The 15293-nt window shown below is 44.5% G+C and overlaps 1 protein-coding gene across 1 annotated transcript in view; it reads left to right on the top strand.

Annotated features, from left to right (window-relative positions):
- The window catches only part of IGF1R (insulin like growth factor 1 receptor), a 167305-nt gene extending 155941 nt beyond the window's left edge, over window positions 1–11364 (top strand). Inside the window, exons 20-21 of the mRNA XM_083870773.1 lie at window positions 1810–1944; window positions 8024–11364. Of these exons, the coding sequence (XP_083726899.1) occupies window positions 1810–1944; window positions 8024–8390 (502 nt within the window). The 3' untranslated portion in view covers window positions 8391–11364. The remainder of the gene's footprint in view (window positions 1–1809; window positions 1945–8023) is intronic.
- The last annotated feature ends 3929 nt before the right edge of the window (window positions 11365–15293 follow it).

The raw sequence follows: 15293 nt of genomic DNA, 5'->3' as shown, positions 1-15293 counted from the left end.
GTATTGCAGTTCATCAGTGGGACAATCTGAGTGAATATCCTGGCCTGGAAAGTAGTTTACTGATTACAGGATTGGAAAGCTGAGGAGGAGGAGCAGTAAAATCTTGATAGATTTTTACTTGTAAGCATAGAGAGGAAAAAAATGGTTTTATGGAGAGGAGGCTCACAGTACTCGTGGGTATTTCAGAGAGTTTCTCTTTGGGATGGTTTGGCATCTTAATTGTTGGAAGTGATTTACTCTGAAATTTGGTTCACAGGGGTGTGCTTGTCTGGAGGCACAAAAAACCAGGCTCAACATGAGAAATTCACTGTTTGTTTAGAATATGTATCCACAGCTACAGAGAAATTTCAATCTAAATTCCAAATATAGTGGAACTTAAAATACTGTCTATTTACTTGATCTGCTTATGGCTAAAAGGATCATTCCTTCCCAGTGACTTTTACACCAGACACTATACATTAGAGGTCTCTTCATGCCAGGGAAAATTCCCTGAATCCTTTTATTGGTTCAGATTTGAAGTTGCTCATTGTAAACTATGGAGCTTGGCAGTTTTGAGAGCCATTTATTTGCATCAAACAGTAAACAAAAGGTTGAGATTGTTTCTCCTGCCTTTCTGGGCAGATATTATGACATGTAGTTTCATGTTCTTAGAGATCAGTTTTAGAAGCCAAGATGTCAAAAAGACAAAACTCTGTTGAGTGGTTGGAGTCCAGGATTTATAAGCTGTAAGGTGAAATGGCAACTGCAGGAAGGAAGAGTGTCTGGAGGTTTGAAGGGTGGAGCTTTATTTTAGCAACTCATTCTTTTATTGCTTTTCAGGCTGAAGAATGAGGTAATTAGACAGGCTGTTTTTGTTGTAGTTAGGGAAGGAGGACATTTTAAAATTAATGTAATACTGTTCACAGTGAGGGTGGATTTCTATAAATAAATCCTCAGCATCTTGCATTCTTTCAGAGCTGGTAGTTGCCTGGGAGGAGCAACCTGAGTTTATTTGTTAGGATAGTCTGACGAGTAGGTGTGCAAAACTTGTCCTCGTTATCCCTGCGGTGATCAAAGGAGCTTCAAAGGCACTCAAATGTTGAGTTGACCCCCTGTCCCTCCCTCCCCTAAAAGGAAAACAATTGCAAGGCAGTTTGTGGTTTCTGGCTCTGGATGCAAAACCAGTTTAGATCCCAGGGATAGCTGAAAGATAAAACCACTGGGCCATAACCAGCTCATGACACTGGACTCCTGTTTTCATAACATCCCCCCACTGGAACTGTGTGTTTTTCACTCAGCTTGACTCAGCATTTTACCACACAAGTCAGACAGCATCGAGATTTTCCTTCTTTGCCCAGCAGCTCTAAAAGCAGATGACTCTTCAGTGCAGGGCAGACAATTTGAGCTGTGTCTGCTCAATAATCTAATTTTAAATGGAGATATTTTTAGAAAGTGTCAATACTTACGTTCAAACTACCCAATTACATAACTATGCTTATCTTCCTTTGCCAGTAATCAATTCCTGTTATTAGACAAAACTGCTTTTTTTTTCACTTCTGCTCTCCTTTGTAGTTATCTGGAAGGAGCTGGAAGCTCTGTTTCAAGAACATAGTTACATGCATGTCACAGAGGGATAACTGAGTTTTTCTCACCTGAGCCCTTTTCTCACTAGAGCAGAGTGTTTGAGTCAACAGTCTCTGTCACTGCTGGCAAATGGAATTGTTTGGTAAAAGAAAGAAAATACCCATGGATACCTAGCACTCAACATCTTGTAAGAAACACACCCTTGTACAGGAGGCTGGGAGTGCTAAAAGTGTGCTGTTCCTGCAGGTCCTTCGGAGTGGTGCTGTGGGAGATCGCCACGCTGGCGGAGCAGCCGTACCAGGGCATGACCAACGAGCAGGTGCTGCGCTTCGTCATGGAAGGGGGGCTGCTGGAAAAGCCCGACAATTGTCCCGACATGCTGTAAGTGCCACCACTGCCCCGAGGGCACAGCCTGTGCCTCCTGACCCCCTGCAGGGCCTGCTCTGCCTTCTGCCACGGGAGGGGCTGGGAGAGAGTGACAGTCGGTCTCTGTCAATCCTGTGTTTTATGGTAGCGAGACATTCCAGAAAACAACTTTTGCTCAGAATCTCACCAGAATCTCTCCTCTAATAAGCAAACAAAATCCAAGCTTTTGTGTTACTAAATAAAATTAGGCTTAATAAAAATGTCATTTCATAAATGATGTTTGCTGCATCAGGAGGCTCTGTGCCTATATCATATCTCTTCTGCTTAAAGTAATTCTGTTGAGCATAAAGAGAGAAAGGAGCACGGGACAAGCTGAAATGTGTGTAAACACTGGAATTCAACTTTTTAGTTCAGCATACAGATAAATCAGTGTATCAGAAGCTGGGTTGGATCTGCTGTTTCAGTCACAGCACTTGTCCCATTGAGATAAACAAATCCCCCCTGCTAAAAGTTTCCTTCCCTGCAAGCACAGGGTGAGGTTGTCCACAGAAAAACCTCTCCCTGCCCCAGGATCGACCCAAAGCCCTGCAGCAGCAGAGGGTGTGCAGTGCAGCAGCTTCAGTTTTTAGCTTTACATTGCTGAAATACTTCTGCTGGCCTTTGTGTACAGCAGTTTCAGTTGTTCAGACTTTATTGCTTTGATATACTTCCCAAACTGACTTTTGGGAAGGAAATACTGCGTCTTGCAGTTATTGAAATTTGCTGGAGGCCCACAGAAGGGATACAATCACTTAAGGGCCTCAGCTGCTTGGGATTCTTAGGAAAATAGCTTTTTTGGCTGGAGGCTGGCTGTGGTTTCAGATGACATGCAGTGTTGTTTTGTTGTTTGAGGGGGGTGGGTGGTATATGCAGGGGGAGGTGTAGCTGCCATGTGATTCCTTGGTTTCACATTCCTTCCCTTTCGAGATGCTGTGGAGAATTCCTGGCAGTCGGGTTGACTGGACATTGTTTAACACGGTCAGAGCTGTGCAATGGGGGTGGGCACAAATGGCTTCAGCTCCCTGGGATCACAGGAGAAAGCACCTCTGCAGTGAGAACAAACTCACTGGGGAGAGTTCCAGCGTTCACTGGGGTGTGTGTGGTTTGAGCAGGGCTGGGAGGGGAGTCAGGCCAGAAGTTCTCTCTGCTGCAGCCCACCCAGTTCTCCTTCCTCCCCCTCCTCAGGGAATCTCCTCTGTTCCAGGGTTGTTGCTACTGGATGAATCCACTTTCAAGGTCCTGGGTTGTGAGCTGGGAGAACTTGGGTGAAGTCTGGCAGAGCAAATCTTTGCACTGGTGTGTAACAGCCAGGGCCTTTCTTGTGCTGCTCCTCATGAAGAAGCTGTTCTCACGTTGGTTCTGCCCAGCAGGATTCACAGTTCAGAGGTGCAGAATAAAAAAAAATCTGCCTTTGAATTGTGCTGCTTTGCTCTGTCAGAAAAAGGAATGAAGCTGAACTCAGACCTAAGGCACGTCCACATTAGTGGTGATTTTTTGTTTTGCTTTTTTTCAGTGATAAAGTTGAGTATAAAACATCTTGGCTTTATCCCAACTGTAAAAAGAAAAAAAAAAAAAAAAAAGTATGACCTTATTGTGACTTGCTTTTGCTCCCTTTCAGCTTGTTTTGTCTTTGTTTTAGTAGAGACACCCAAATCTGTTGAAATCCAAATAGGCAGTTGTAGGAATAACAGTAGGGAGCTCCAGGAGTAACCTTCACCTTTGTTCCCTGCACACGCACTTGGCAATCAAAAAACCTCCTGTGTTCCTGTGGTGCTTTTATTCTTTGCATGTTTTCACCTCTTTCCCTGCCCAGGGTGTTGTGACACTACTGTGCCACCCTCAGTGACCTCCCCACTGCTCCCAGTCCTCACCCACACACTGCTGGCAGGATCAGACCTGTCTGTAGGCAGAGGTCCTCCCCAGGGCCCAGTAACCTCCTTCTCAGCTGGGGACCTACAGGAAAATTAGGACATGGGCAGAAGAGTGTTTCTAACAGTGTCTAAGAGCCCTGAAATTGCACATGGATCTCACCCTGCATCCCAGCATGTTCCAGGCCACTGTTTTCTCCAGTGCTTTATGAAACCCTATGTAAACCAAGGGATCCTCTTTTTTCTGGAGATTGCTAAAAGATTCTGTTTGAAGGCAGGTTTCTTGGCGTGTCTGTGCTAGTGGGAGGTATTTTTTAGGCAGCACAAATTCTTGCTGATGAAGACTGGTCTGTGATACTTCAGTATTGACTCCTAATGTCAACTCAGGATGTCTCAAAAGCAAAGCCTGGCTGCAGAGAGGTCACTTGGGCTTGGTGCTGCCTGGAAGCAGGTGAGAAGGGGAGCTCTGTGCTCCTGTGTCTCATGAGGTAGCTACAAAAGCACAGGGATTTCGTTCTTTAAATTAGTTTGACTTGGAAGCAGCTGAAATTCTGGTCAGACCATCAGTGGACCTGTCTGTGGAGAGAGGGGAGTGTGCTGACAGAGAGAAACCTCCAGGACAGGTGGAAGAGGTAACTGCTGTGGGGAAGTGTAGATGAGAGCACAGAGAGGACTCTTGCTGTCACCAAATCTGCTATTTTTAGCCGTGTGGGTGATGTGATGTTGACACAGCCCTGCACCCTCCAGCCACAGGGCAGGAGCTCCTCTCAGGACCTTGAGTTCCCTCCCATGAACTCTGCAGGGTGCAGGCAGGCTGGGGCACTCTGTGTCTCCATCCCTTGTCACTGCCTGTGCTCCCCTGAGCCTGGCAGCAGTGGGTCAGTAGCTTTTAGGTGAAGCTGGAGAGGTTCTGTTCTACAGTGTGTGGCTGTGCAGGGCGAAGGATGCTTGGGCAAAGGTGGGGCATTTTACAGGGGGTTGTCCTGTGGCTGGGAGGTGGTGGATCCCTGTGAAAAGGGCAAAGCACAGAGAGGAGGGTATTTCTGGAGGCTCTTTACTCTTGTACAGGGTGAAACAAGCCTCGGTTGTGTTTATGCTACACCCTCTTGGCATAGCTCGCGTGGCTCTGCAGACAGAACCATGCAATAAGACAGATGGTTCAGTAAGACGGTGCCAGGAGAAGCTTTGCTGTTTTTCTCCTCTTCCTGTGCACTCAGTGATGTTTTTATGTCCTCCCATTGTTATGGCACTGCTCATCAGGTGACGGCTGCGTGGCACCGAGCTTTGGTACAGCTGAAGCTCTCAGACAGTGTGTTCCCATGGGCCTTTTAAAAGTTGTGGAGGCTGGAATTCCACTCTGTTTTTGAAGCAGGATTGCTTCCCCCACATGCATTGTAGACTATTTACGCAGTGCTGATTTCCCTTTGTTCCTGCTTAGAGCCCGGGGTCTGCTCTGCAGAGGCACTGGCAGCACACGGCACCAGCAGGGGAGAAGAGGTCCTTTTGCCTTTCCCCACCAAATCAAGTGTATTGCAAAGCACAAATAGAATGCAGGTTCTATAGGAACTTTCCACTTTCTGTTTGTTTTTTTTTATTGTCTTGGTGCAAAGCAGAACTCAGAACTCACAATTCACAACTCAGTTTCTGCTCAGTTCTTTGAGCAAAAGATGCACAGAGGGATGCTGGCTATTCCCCTAACCCATGGTGGTGCCTCCAGCTCCCTGGAGCTCAGTTGCCACCAGTCAGGAACGTACTTTATAAATCTGCTCAGGTTAAATTAACAGCCTGTAAATTTCTCCATTGTCCATTGGAAAGGTTTTTATTTTGTTTAAGATAATATAAACAAGGCCTGCGAACACAGAGTTAAAAAGGAGGGGAAAAAAAAATCCTTTTATGGGAACTCTGTAGGGTTTTTAAATCTGGAATGGCTTAAAAGAAACATCACATGTCCTTGTTTGTGCTGATGTCACATGCATTACTCCGCTGCTTGTGGTATCTCCTTAGCATTGCCCTTAGGCCTCGGGGCGCAGCGCCAGCGAATATCCAGAGTTCCTGGCTCCAGCCAAGCTTCTATTCAGGGACACAGCAGTCAGCTGGAAGGGAAACAGCAATGAAGTAACAGAAATGGATTTTATATATTTATGTCTCAAGCTTTCCTCACCGCTTGTGGGTGAGGGTACGGTGCAGTTTTATAGTCTGGCTTCGCTTTTGCTCTGAAAGGCTTTTCACAGGCTCGAAAACAAGCAGGACTCGGGCAGTGTTTACGTGTCTACGTGCGGTTACAATGCAGCATTGAGTACCCGGGGAGTTCTCCCAGCACAGACTGGTTTTGCCAGCTCCTGTTGGGTGTCACAAGGCCATTCTCAGGTGGCTGACGTTTGTTCACACGGAGCTGTGCCAGTGCAGCTCTGGCAGGGATAACTGGGCACTTCAGATGCACTTCAGTGAGGATTGCTTTGGGTTTGGTTGAAGCACTCAGCAGTGTTTGCAGCCCAAACACAGCCACTTGCCCTCTCTGCTGGTTCACTTCAGCTGAGAACACGGTGGAGGTACAACAGTATTTCCCAATTTCCCGAGTTTCTGGGCAGGGGCTTTCTTTGCTGGGGTTTGGTTTCAGGCCAGGGCTCCTGAACTCTCTCCAGACCCACCATGGGCTGCAGAGCCCAGGGTTCTCCAGCTCAGTGTCAGTCCTGTTGGAAGGATTGTTCTAGAGCAAAGAAATTACTCTAGGAGGAACTTAGGTTCTATACAAAAAGAGAGTGATTTTTTTCTAGATTTTTTTTTGTCTATTTAATTTAAAAATACAATCTTCCCGCACTGATGCATGAGATCTGGTAAACTGAGGGCACAAGGCAGTGAGAGCTAATGAAAGATGAAATAGAATTGCTTGTTTGAGCTCTTAAAATCTGTGGAAGTTGGAAATATGGTGGTGTTGTTCTCTAGAATTGAAGCTAAAAGTTTAGGTGACCTGGGTTAAGGGGAAGGCTGGCAGAGGTGAGGAAATAAACCCCAGCAAGCCAAGGGGGTCTGACTGGAGTTGCAGGTCCCAGTGCTGGCAGGTGAGTCAGAGACATGCATTACCTTAACTGAGAGATCTTTCTTGGCTTTATTTTATTTTTAGATCCATTCTTATTCTAGCACAGAGTAGTAGTTTTGGCCAGCAGTGACTTCCTCCACACAGCGTGTTCTCTGAACACTGTGTACACAGAGGATTGGCTCGAAGAATTAATGCTAATCTTCCTTTTCTTATTTAAATTTGTCCTATTACTGTGCTGTGTTAACAGAAGACATCCCTATTCCACCTTCACAGACGGTGAAATCCTTTCTTGTGTTATGTTTAAAGCTCAGGGCGATCTCCTGGGAATATCCAATTTTGCTGTGTCATGAAAATGCTGTTTTCATTATGTCTCTATTACTGTTTCATTTTGTGGTTTTGTTTTGCCAGCATGGGACATTGTACAGATCTAATCATGGATGTGCTTAAACAGATGATCTCACACTCTGTAAAATATTAATGCATCCCTGGCCGTAAATGAAAACAAGCTAATTTTAAAATAAAAAGATTAGAGAATGAGAATGGCAAATGTCCGCTGAGGATTACAATTAATTTTAATATAATTTTCTTCTTTCAGGGGAAAAAGGCAGAGCTTTACCTTGCGTGCGTTTCCTATTTTAATTTTTTTCCAAGTCAGTATTGATGGGGTGGGATGAGTTGCTTGAAAAAGATACTCCAAGAGTGTCTACAATCACGTAACTTACGGCTGACTAAGCACAGGGTAATTTAGAGGAAAAAAGAGAACTACCAAGTCAGAATAAAAGTATGAAATGGTTCTGGATGTCAGATACCTACCCATGAGACATGAGGTGTGGGCAGATGTGTGGGAGGGAGCGGAAGAGGTGGGATAGGAGGTATGGGAGTGAATGGGTGATGAGAAGGAGGGTGGAAATGTGACACAGAGATTCACAGCATATTGTGAGTTGGAGGGGATCCACCAGGATCAAGCCCAACTCTTGAGTAAGTGGCCAGTTATGGGTACTGAACCCACAGCCCTGGGGATCTCAGCCTGTGAAAGTTCTGTCACTTTGGCTTCCCTCAGAATGGAATGATTGTCTCAAATGCGTGGTCTGACCCAGCCATGGCTCTGAAACACCTCAGTAAACGTTTCTCCTTTGTGTTCCCTGCCCAGGTTTGAACTGATGCGCATGTGCTGGCAGTACAACCCCAAAATGAGACCCTCCTTCCTGGAGATCATCGGTAGCATCAAAGACGAGCTGGACCCAGCCTTCAAAGAGGTCTCCTTCTTCTACAGTGAAGAGAACAAGCCTCCGGACACAGAGGAGCTTGACCTGGAGACTGAAAACATGGAGAGCATTCCTTTAGACCCCTCCTCCACCCTGCAACCCACTGACAAGCACTCAGGACACAAGGCCGAGAACGGCCCCGGCGTGGTGGTGCTGCGGGCCAGCTTCGAGGAGCGCCAGCCGTACGCGCACATGAACGGGGGCCGCAAGAACGAGAGGGCGCTGCCGCTGCCGCAGTCCTCGGCCTGCTGATCCTCGCAGCAGGAACAAAACACACAGACACAGGCATTGGGGGAAGAAAGAAAGAAAATCACAATATATTCAAAAAAAAGCCTACTGTACCTCAGTGGATCTTCAGAACTGCCATAGCTGCACTTGGGAGAACCCTTTTTTTTTTTTCAGTAAACAAGTTACCGTCTTTTCTTTCTTTTTTTTTTTTTTTTTTTTTTTTTTTCGATATGCAAGCAGATGTTCGTTTCAGTCAAGGACTCCAGTCATGGGGCACACAGTTGGCCTTTTAAAACTCTTAATGTTAACACTTAATAGCAACAGAAAACTTGAGATCTGATGTCTCTCTCTCTCTCCTCTCTCCTCTCTCTTCTTTCTCTTTCTTTCTGTCTCTTTTTGCTTCATAATGGGAAAACATATCTGCGTGCAAGTTCAACCGTACAGCACTTTTATCAGATCAAAGATATCGCAGGCCAGGTGGTTCCCAGTACCCCTGCAAGCACCTGCCTAACACTGTAGGTCTTTATAAAAAAAACCACAAACAAAAAAACACAAACAAAAAAAAAATACCACACACAAAAAAACCCCTAAACTAAAAAAAGACTGGATTTTTAATGTTGCTCTTTAATCTTTTTAGGAACATGTAAAAGAATAAAAAAGGGCCATCATTCGTCCAAGGCTGTTACCATTTTCAACGCTGCCAAATTTTGCCAAAAAAAGAAAAAAAAAGAAAAAAAAAAGAAAAAAAAAAAAGAGAACTCTTTGTTTTTTGTTTTCGTTTGGTTTTTTTTGTTTATTTTTTTAATGTAGTCATGGAAGGAGCACAGTAATCAACTGCTCTGTTCAAAACAGATCCTGACCAATATGTCTATTCAGTCATGCACTGGTATTTAAAAAAAAAAATTAAAAAGTCAAATTGTCTAGATATTTTTTCAAAACTGGACAAAATGTGATTTTTTTTTTTTTTCTTGTGATGGAGAAGATAAAAGGGATGGGGTAAAGAACCAGCCCTCCCTCCACCCCTGTCCCCATCCCAGTGAATTCTGGACAAAACTGGCAGTGGTGAGCTAAACAAACACATGCATTTCGTACAAAAAAAGTCAACTGCCCGCCAAAAATGAGTTACGAGAAAGCAGAGAATAAGCGGCCGAGATCTCCATCGTTGCAGCCTGCCTTCCTTCACAGGCTTGCAAGGAAAAAACACCTAGAAACATAAATTGGAGAAGACAAAAAAATCGCAGTAACCGGATTCAAGTATATGATGCTTTGTTGACCTTTTCTCTTTATTATTAAGACTTCTTGAAGGGTCTTGCAGTTCTATGTTAGACCATGGATCATTTGCATACACATTGTCTTTTGTGTCACTTTTATAACTTTCTTACGGTTCAGATACTCATCTATATGTCTGTACAGAAAAAAGCTGCTATTTTTTTTGTTCTTTATCTTTGTGGATTTAATCTATGAAAACCTTCAGGTCTGCCCTCCTTTCCCTTCCCTTCCACTTCAACAAATTTTCTTATGCTTTGTACTATAGTGTGTAACTTTTACTTCCTCCTTCCCAGTAACTGATACCTTTCATATGATTTGCCATGAACTGTTTAATGCCTTTTTATAAATACATTTCCTCCTTTTTTTTTTCTTTATTTTTTTTTCCTTTTTCTTCCTTCCCATTAGTTGTTTTACAACATCTTGGCTGTGTGGGCTACAGGGCTTTGGAGGGGGACAAGGAGAGAGAAGGGACACCCTGCACGGGAACACTCTGGCAGTGCTGTGGTGTGGTTGTTTTTAAGCCCCACTTTTCCTTCCTTCCCACTAACCTCTGCCCAGACAGCAGGCGAGTCTCTTACAGTGCAAGGCGTGATACAAACTCAGGTCAGAAACAAAAGGTTAACTATTTAGTACATTCTTGTTCAGTGTTTATATTCATTGTTGTACAAGGGTCCTTTACCCCTCTTGCCCTCCCCGCTTGTTTCTGGTCGTGGCACAAATCCACCCGCCCATCCCCACACAGACACACACACACACACACATGTATTCTTTTTTAATTATTAGTTAGGTACAACAGCAAACACCAGGCTTTTGGGTCACTGATCCTTAAAAAGATTCTTTCAACCCTTCCACCCTGTGAACAAGAGCTGTGCCAGGTGCAGTTGGCAATGCCAGGCATTCCTAGGGTGGCCATCGATCACCTGGCTCCAGCCAACCCCAGCTCTTCACCTTCCTGGAGGGGAAGCCCTCGTGGAGGGAAGCCCTCGTGGATGGGAAGCCCTCGTGGATGGGAAGCCCTCGTGGAGGCCACCTGGGCTGCACTTCCCAGCCCTGGTGAAGAAAACCACCCCCAGCCCAAGGGAAGCCCCCGCGCCGTTCCCGTGGGGCCGGTGGGAAGCTCGGAGCTGGGGCCGGCAGCTTGGCTGGCAAACAGTGAAGTGTTGGCAGCTATGGAAACCTGTACAAGTCCAAGCTTGTGGCTTAAATCACAGACCAAACCTCAGAACAAAAGAAGACGAGTGAGCTTGTTGAGTTGCAGAAGCCTTGGTGAGAGGGGAAGGAGGGGCCGTCAGGAAGCCGACGCCCAAGGAGTCGTACCAGTTGCTCATCTTACCTTAGTTCCAGTCTAGGCCTTTGTTTAGCACTGATCCAACCAAACGATGGCAGGAAGAGGTGGTTCTGGGATGGAAATGTTCAAATCTTTTGAGTAAGAACAATGAATTAAAATATACTGATTGCTAGTTTTGACTGGAGATTTTTAAAAGTTTGTAGTGCTTTTTGCTTGTGTAGTTTAGGTCCCATTATCTTCTCTTGCCTCTGTCCCATAGTTATTTTTCCCTTTTGAAAATGAAAAAGACAAAAAAGTTAATTAAGAAGGTATTCTATGTAGGATTTTTTATTTATTTTTGTGATATCAGTTTAAATCACTGTAGAGATGCCCCATAATGAATTTAAATACTGAGATAAGGGTTTTAGAGTATGACAGGGGGACAGTTTTTGATTTTTTTTTTCAAACATTTATCTACCTCACTCTTATTTTTTTATATGTGTGTATATAAAAAAAATACATCTCACATCTCTCAGCAGCCAATAAATGCCGTTGATACTGGTAACCTCTCACTCCATATACCACATGCTCTAGATTCTGGAGGGGAACAGTCACTGCCTGTCACAGAGGATCACCTCAGAATATTTGCCTCACTTCCAAGGGGTTTCTCCAATTTTTAAAAATTTGTCGTTGTGAGGAGAAATCCAAGAGTTGTCTGACTTAGGGTGACCGTTCTTTAAGGAAACACAGGGGCTTTTTAATGTGCTGTCACAGCAGCCCTTGGGTCAGCAGCAAAATGCTGCGTGGTTGGATGAGTGGAAATGCAGCTGACCCAATATGGGAACCTCAAATTGTGAGTATTTCCTGAAATCTGTTACATAAATCAAGTGTTTACAATGTTTGAAGGTCCAGAAGAAATACTAAAGGGAATGGTCTTTCTGTTTGTCCTGTAGAATGGACTAAGTCATTCCTGCCAGTTCTTGCTCAGATGTCACAAGCATCAAAAAGATACTTGGCTGAATCAGAACCCAAAAATAAATTGGCTCATATGTGATGGCATTGCTTTCTTGACTAAAACTTGTCACAGGCTGCCTGATGATAATACTACATCAAATTTACAGCTTTGGTCTTTGCTGCTTCTGTTTGATGAGAGCACTGATGTTTTTTTCAAAACTAACATTGAATTAATTTCTTTTAATGTGCCAGTAAAAAGTCAGTTCCCTTTTCTTCCCCTGTTTATATGCATTATAACTGTGGATTCTGATGGACCAGCCATCAAATTTTAACTGCCCTCTGACAGCGTGTAACTGGTTTACAAGCACACAGGACTAACACGAGCTTGCCATCAACTTGCTGTATAATGTTTCCTTTTTTCCAGCTCTGGCAGCTGTTCGTGCAGGTGTTGGTTGTGGTATCTGAGTAATGTGGTGCTTGGCTACTTGGAGTTGTACCCGGCCTCTTGGATACACAGTGCTGTGGTTAATTACTGCAGTTTGTCTTTGGAGGGAGCATTTCTCCCTAGTCCTGAGAAACCAGCAAAATTGGAAGTTTTTACTACATTGGTTTGGTTTTCCATGTTTGATGATTGTTCTAGTGACCTTTGAGTGCAGTGGCTGTTCCCCTCCCTTGCACATATTGATTACCACAACTGGAGATCCTCAGATCTTTCAGCTGGCTAGGAGGGTTTTGTTAAAACTGTCCGAGTTACTGGTTTGTAGAATTGTACATAGGTGGTTTTACAATGCATTAGGAAGAAACACTAATGACGTAGCATCACGAGAAGCATTTCAAAAAGCACTTCCGTAGAAGACGGCCACGAGGCCTCGCGTCCGTGTGCGTGATGGCAGTCAGCTCTCCTGGACCAAACCACCTTCATGATACCATTGCATTCTGTGTTTGCAATTCAAGCTTAATTCCTTTTTTGTTCTGTTTGTTTCCATAGCTTTTTTTTGTTGTTGTTGTGTTTTGTGCATTTTGAATAGCTTTATTCACATGGGTTTTTCATGCAGACTTCCCTTGGACAGTAAATCGAGTTGTTTGTGCATGTGAACAACTGAGAATTAATGTTGGCTTGATAGAGTCATAATATGGTTTGTAATGTTGTTCTTCCCTGAGACCACTGGCTTGTCTGGTATGGAAAATTTATTTAGAACTTCAGCTATGTTTGAATAAAGTTAAAGTAATCCAGTTTGTTTATAAATTGAACACAAAAGCCCACCCAGCACTGAAAAAACCAGCATTTTGGCGGATGGCACCGAGATGTTTCGCTGCAGTGGGATAACGAGCTGGCGTCACCGAGGGGAGCAGGCTGCTGGGACTGCAGGGCTCTCCTGCCTGGCACTGCAGAGTGCCCGTGGCACAGGAGGTGGTTTGGTTGCAGGGATCACAGCCGTGGCACTAAATCCAGGTGCTCCTCGGGGGGATGATGAACCAGAGGCGGCAGCCGAGCACGGTGCAAGGTGTGGAGCCACCCTGTGTGATGCCCCTGCTCCTCCCAGCTGGTGCCAAGTGGTTCCAGGTGTGGCTGCACTGATGCTCCTCTTGGTCTCTTAAAACAAAGGAAAGAAAGCCCAGTTTGCCCAGGAGGAGTGGTGACCAGAGGGAGCTGCTGTCAGGCCCTCTGGGAACTGCTGAGGGGTGTTGGGTTCAATCCGAGTCTAAGTGAACAACACTCCTGCTGTTGGTGTAACTCCATACATATATATCTATATATACATATATATATCTGCATATGTATATCTATAATATAGATATATATATATTTAAACCCTTTTCATTCCATTAGTACAAGTAACACTTGTTTCCTGTTACTCTTATTTTGTTTGTCAACCGTGTATTCAATCACTGGGCTGAACAACAGTGGAGGAAGGTGCAAGGGATCCACTCCTTACTAACCAGTGATAAAGCCAGATATTGCAACTTAAACCCATGAGTAGATGTGCAGACAAGGATTGAAGAATGATGTGTAGAAACACCACAAGTGGCCAGGGGTGCTGAAGATACAGAACTCAAGTAGACAGGAGGGCTTCGAAGGACACCTTGGTTCAGAAGTGGCTGCTCAGAGGTGCTGAACAGCCTCTGGTGTGGAGCAGCCGGGTCAGTCAGCCTGGAGGAGTTTGTGGGGAGACACCCGAAAACACAGGACGCAGCAGTGGGAATTTACAAAGACATAGGGCTTGGCAGAAGTTTGAGGCAGTATCCTGAGCCTAATCTGGGACAGCATCAGTGCTCAGGTGTCACAATTCTGATGGTTGGTACTTGTAAATGAACCTCTGGACTTGGCAGCTGGAGCAGTAAATTCCTGACCAGGAGCTTGGTCATCAGCCTGTATGGATCAGTCTCACCTGCAGTCGGCCTGCTTTGCAAGTACCTTAGGACTTCACTAGTTTGTGTGTGTGCAAATGCGTGTGTGTGCTCATATATATTTTTTTGGGTATGCGTTCCGTTGATTAGTAACCATTAATTAGCATTTTCAATAGGGCTTTAAGTCCAGTAGATTACGGGTAGTCAGTTGACGAAGATCTGGTTTACAAGAACTAATTACATGTTTCATTGCATTTTTGTAAGTACATAGAATAATTTTATAAAATGTTTGTAGTTTATAAATGCCTAAAATATAATTTAAGGGCACTTTTCTGTGTGTGGGTGTGTCTGTCTGTGATCAGTTTTTCCATGGTACCAGTTACTAGTTAGCTTTACAATATGCCAAAAAAGGAATTGCTGACTTGTCCAATTCATGGCTTGTCCCTCTCCCCTGTCCCGCCCAAGCTTTGTGACCCAGTATACAGCGAGTGAGTAAAGGAATTGGGAAAATGTTCTGTATCTTCAGTATCCTGGTCTTCCAGAGCCCTCTGGTTGGGGTGGGATCATCTTACCTGGTCATTTCACTTTGCTGTCTAGGGCAGTTACCTTCATGGATGACAGGAACCTCACTGGTGGGGGAAACAGAGCAGGGTTTGCTGCTCCCCAGGCTCGTGGGGGGCCTCCTGCTTTGAAGGATGTGACTGCACAAGGGAAAGAGGGAAGGTGGTTTTGGTAATTGCCATTGAAGAACTCTGTGCAAATTTCTTATCACTTTAAATGCTTGTGTGCAGCCTCTAAAGCTGTTGAGCACCATTGGAAGCTTTGTTGAAATGAGCAAGGCAGGGTCCCTATTTACTGTTATTTAAAAATCTTGAAGATCCAACCTCTCTGCTGTGGACAGGGACACCTTTCACTTCTTCTGTTTTCTGAACCAGTGAGGTTTGAGATGAAAGGATTGGCCAGAGTTTGTCTACCTCTGGGACAAAAAACTAGAAAGTGCTAAGGAATGGATGCAGTTGCAAATACATTTTCCAATTTTTCTTGTTTAAATTTTTTTAAGAGAAAATTAAACAATAACATGGCCAATT

Source organism: Zosterops lateralis, assembly GCF_965231275.1.
Source record: "Zosterops lateralis genome assembly, chromosome: 13".
Taxonomy (NCBI): domain Eukaryota; kingdom Metazoa; phylum Chordata; class Aves; order Passeriformes; family Zosteropidae; genus Zosterops; species Zosterops lateralis.
This window is presented reverse-complemented; position numbering and strand designations above follow the sequence as displayed.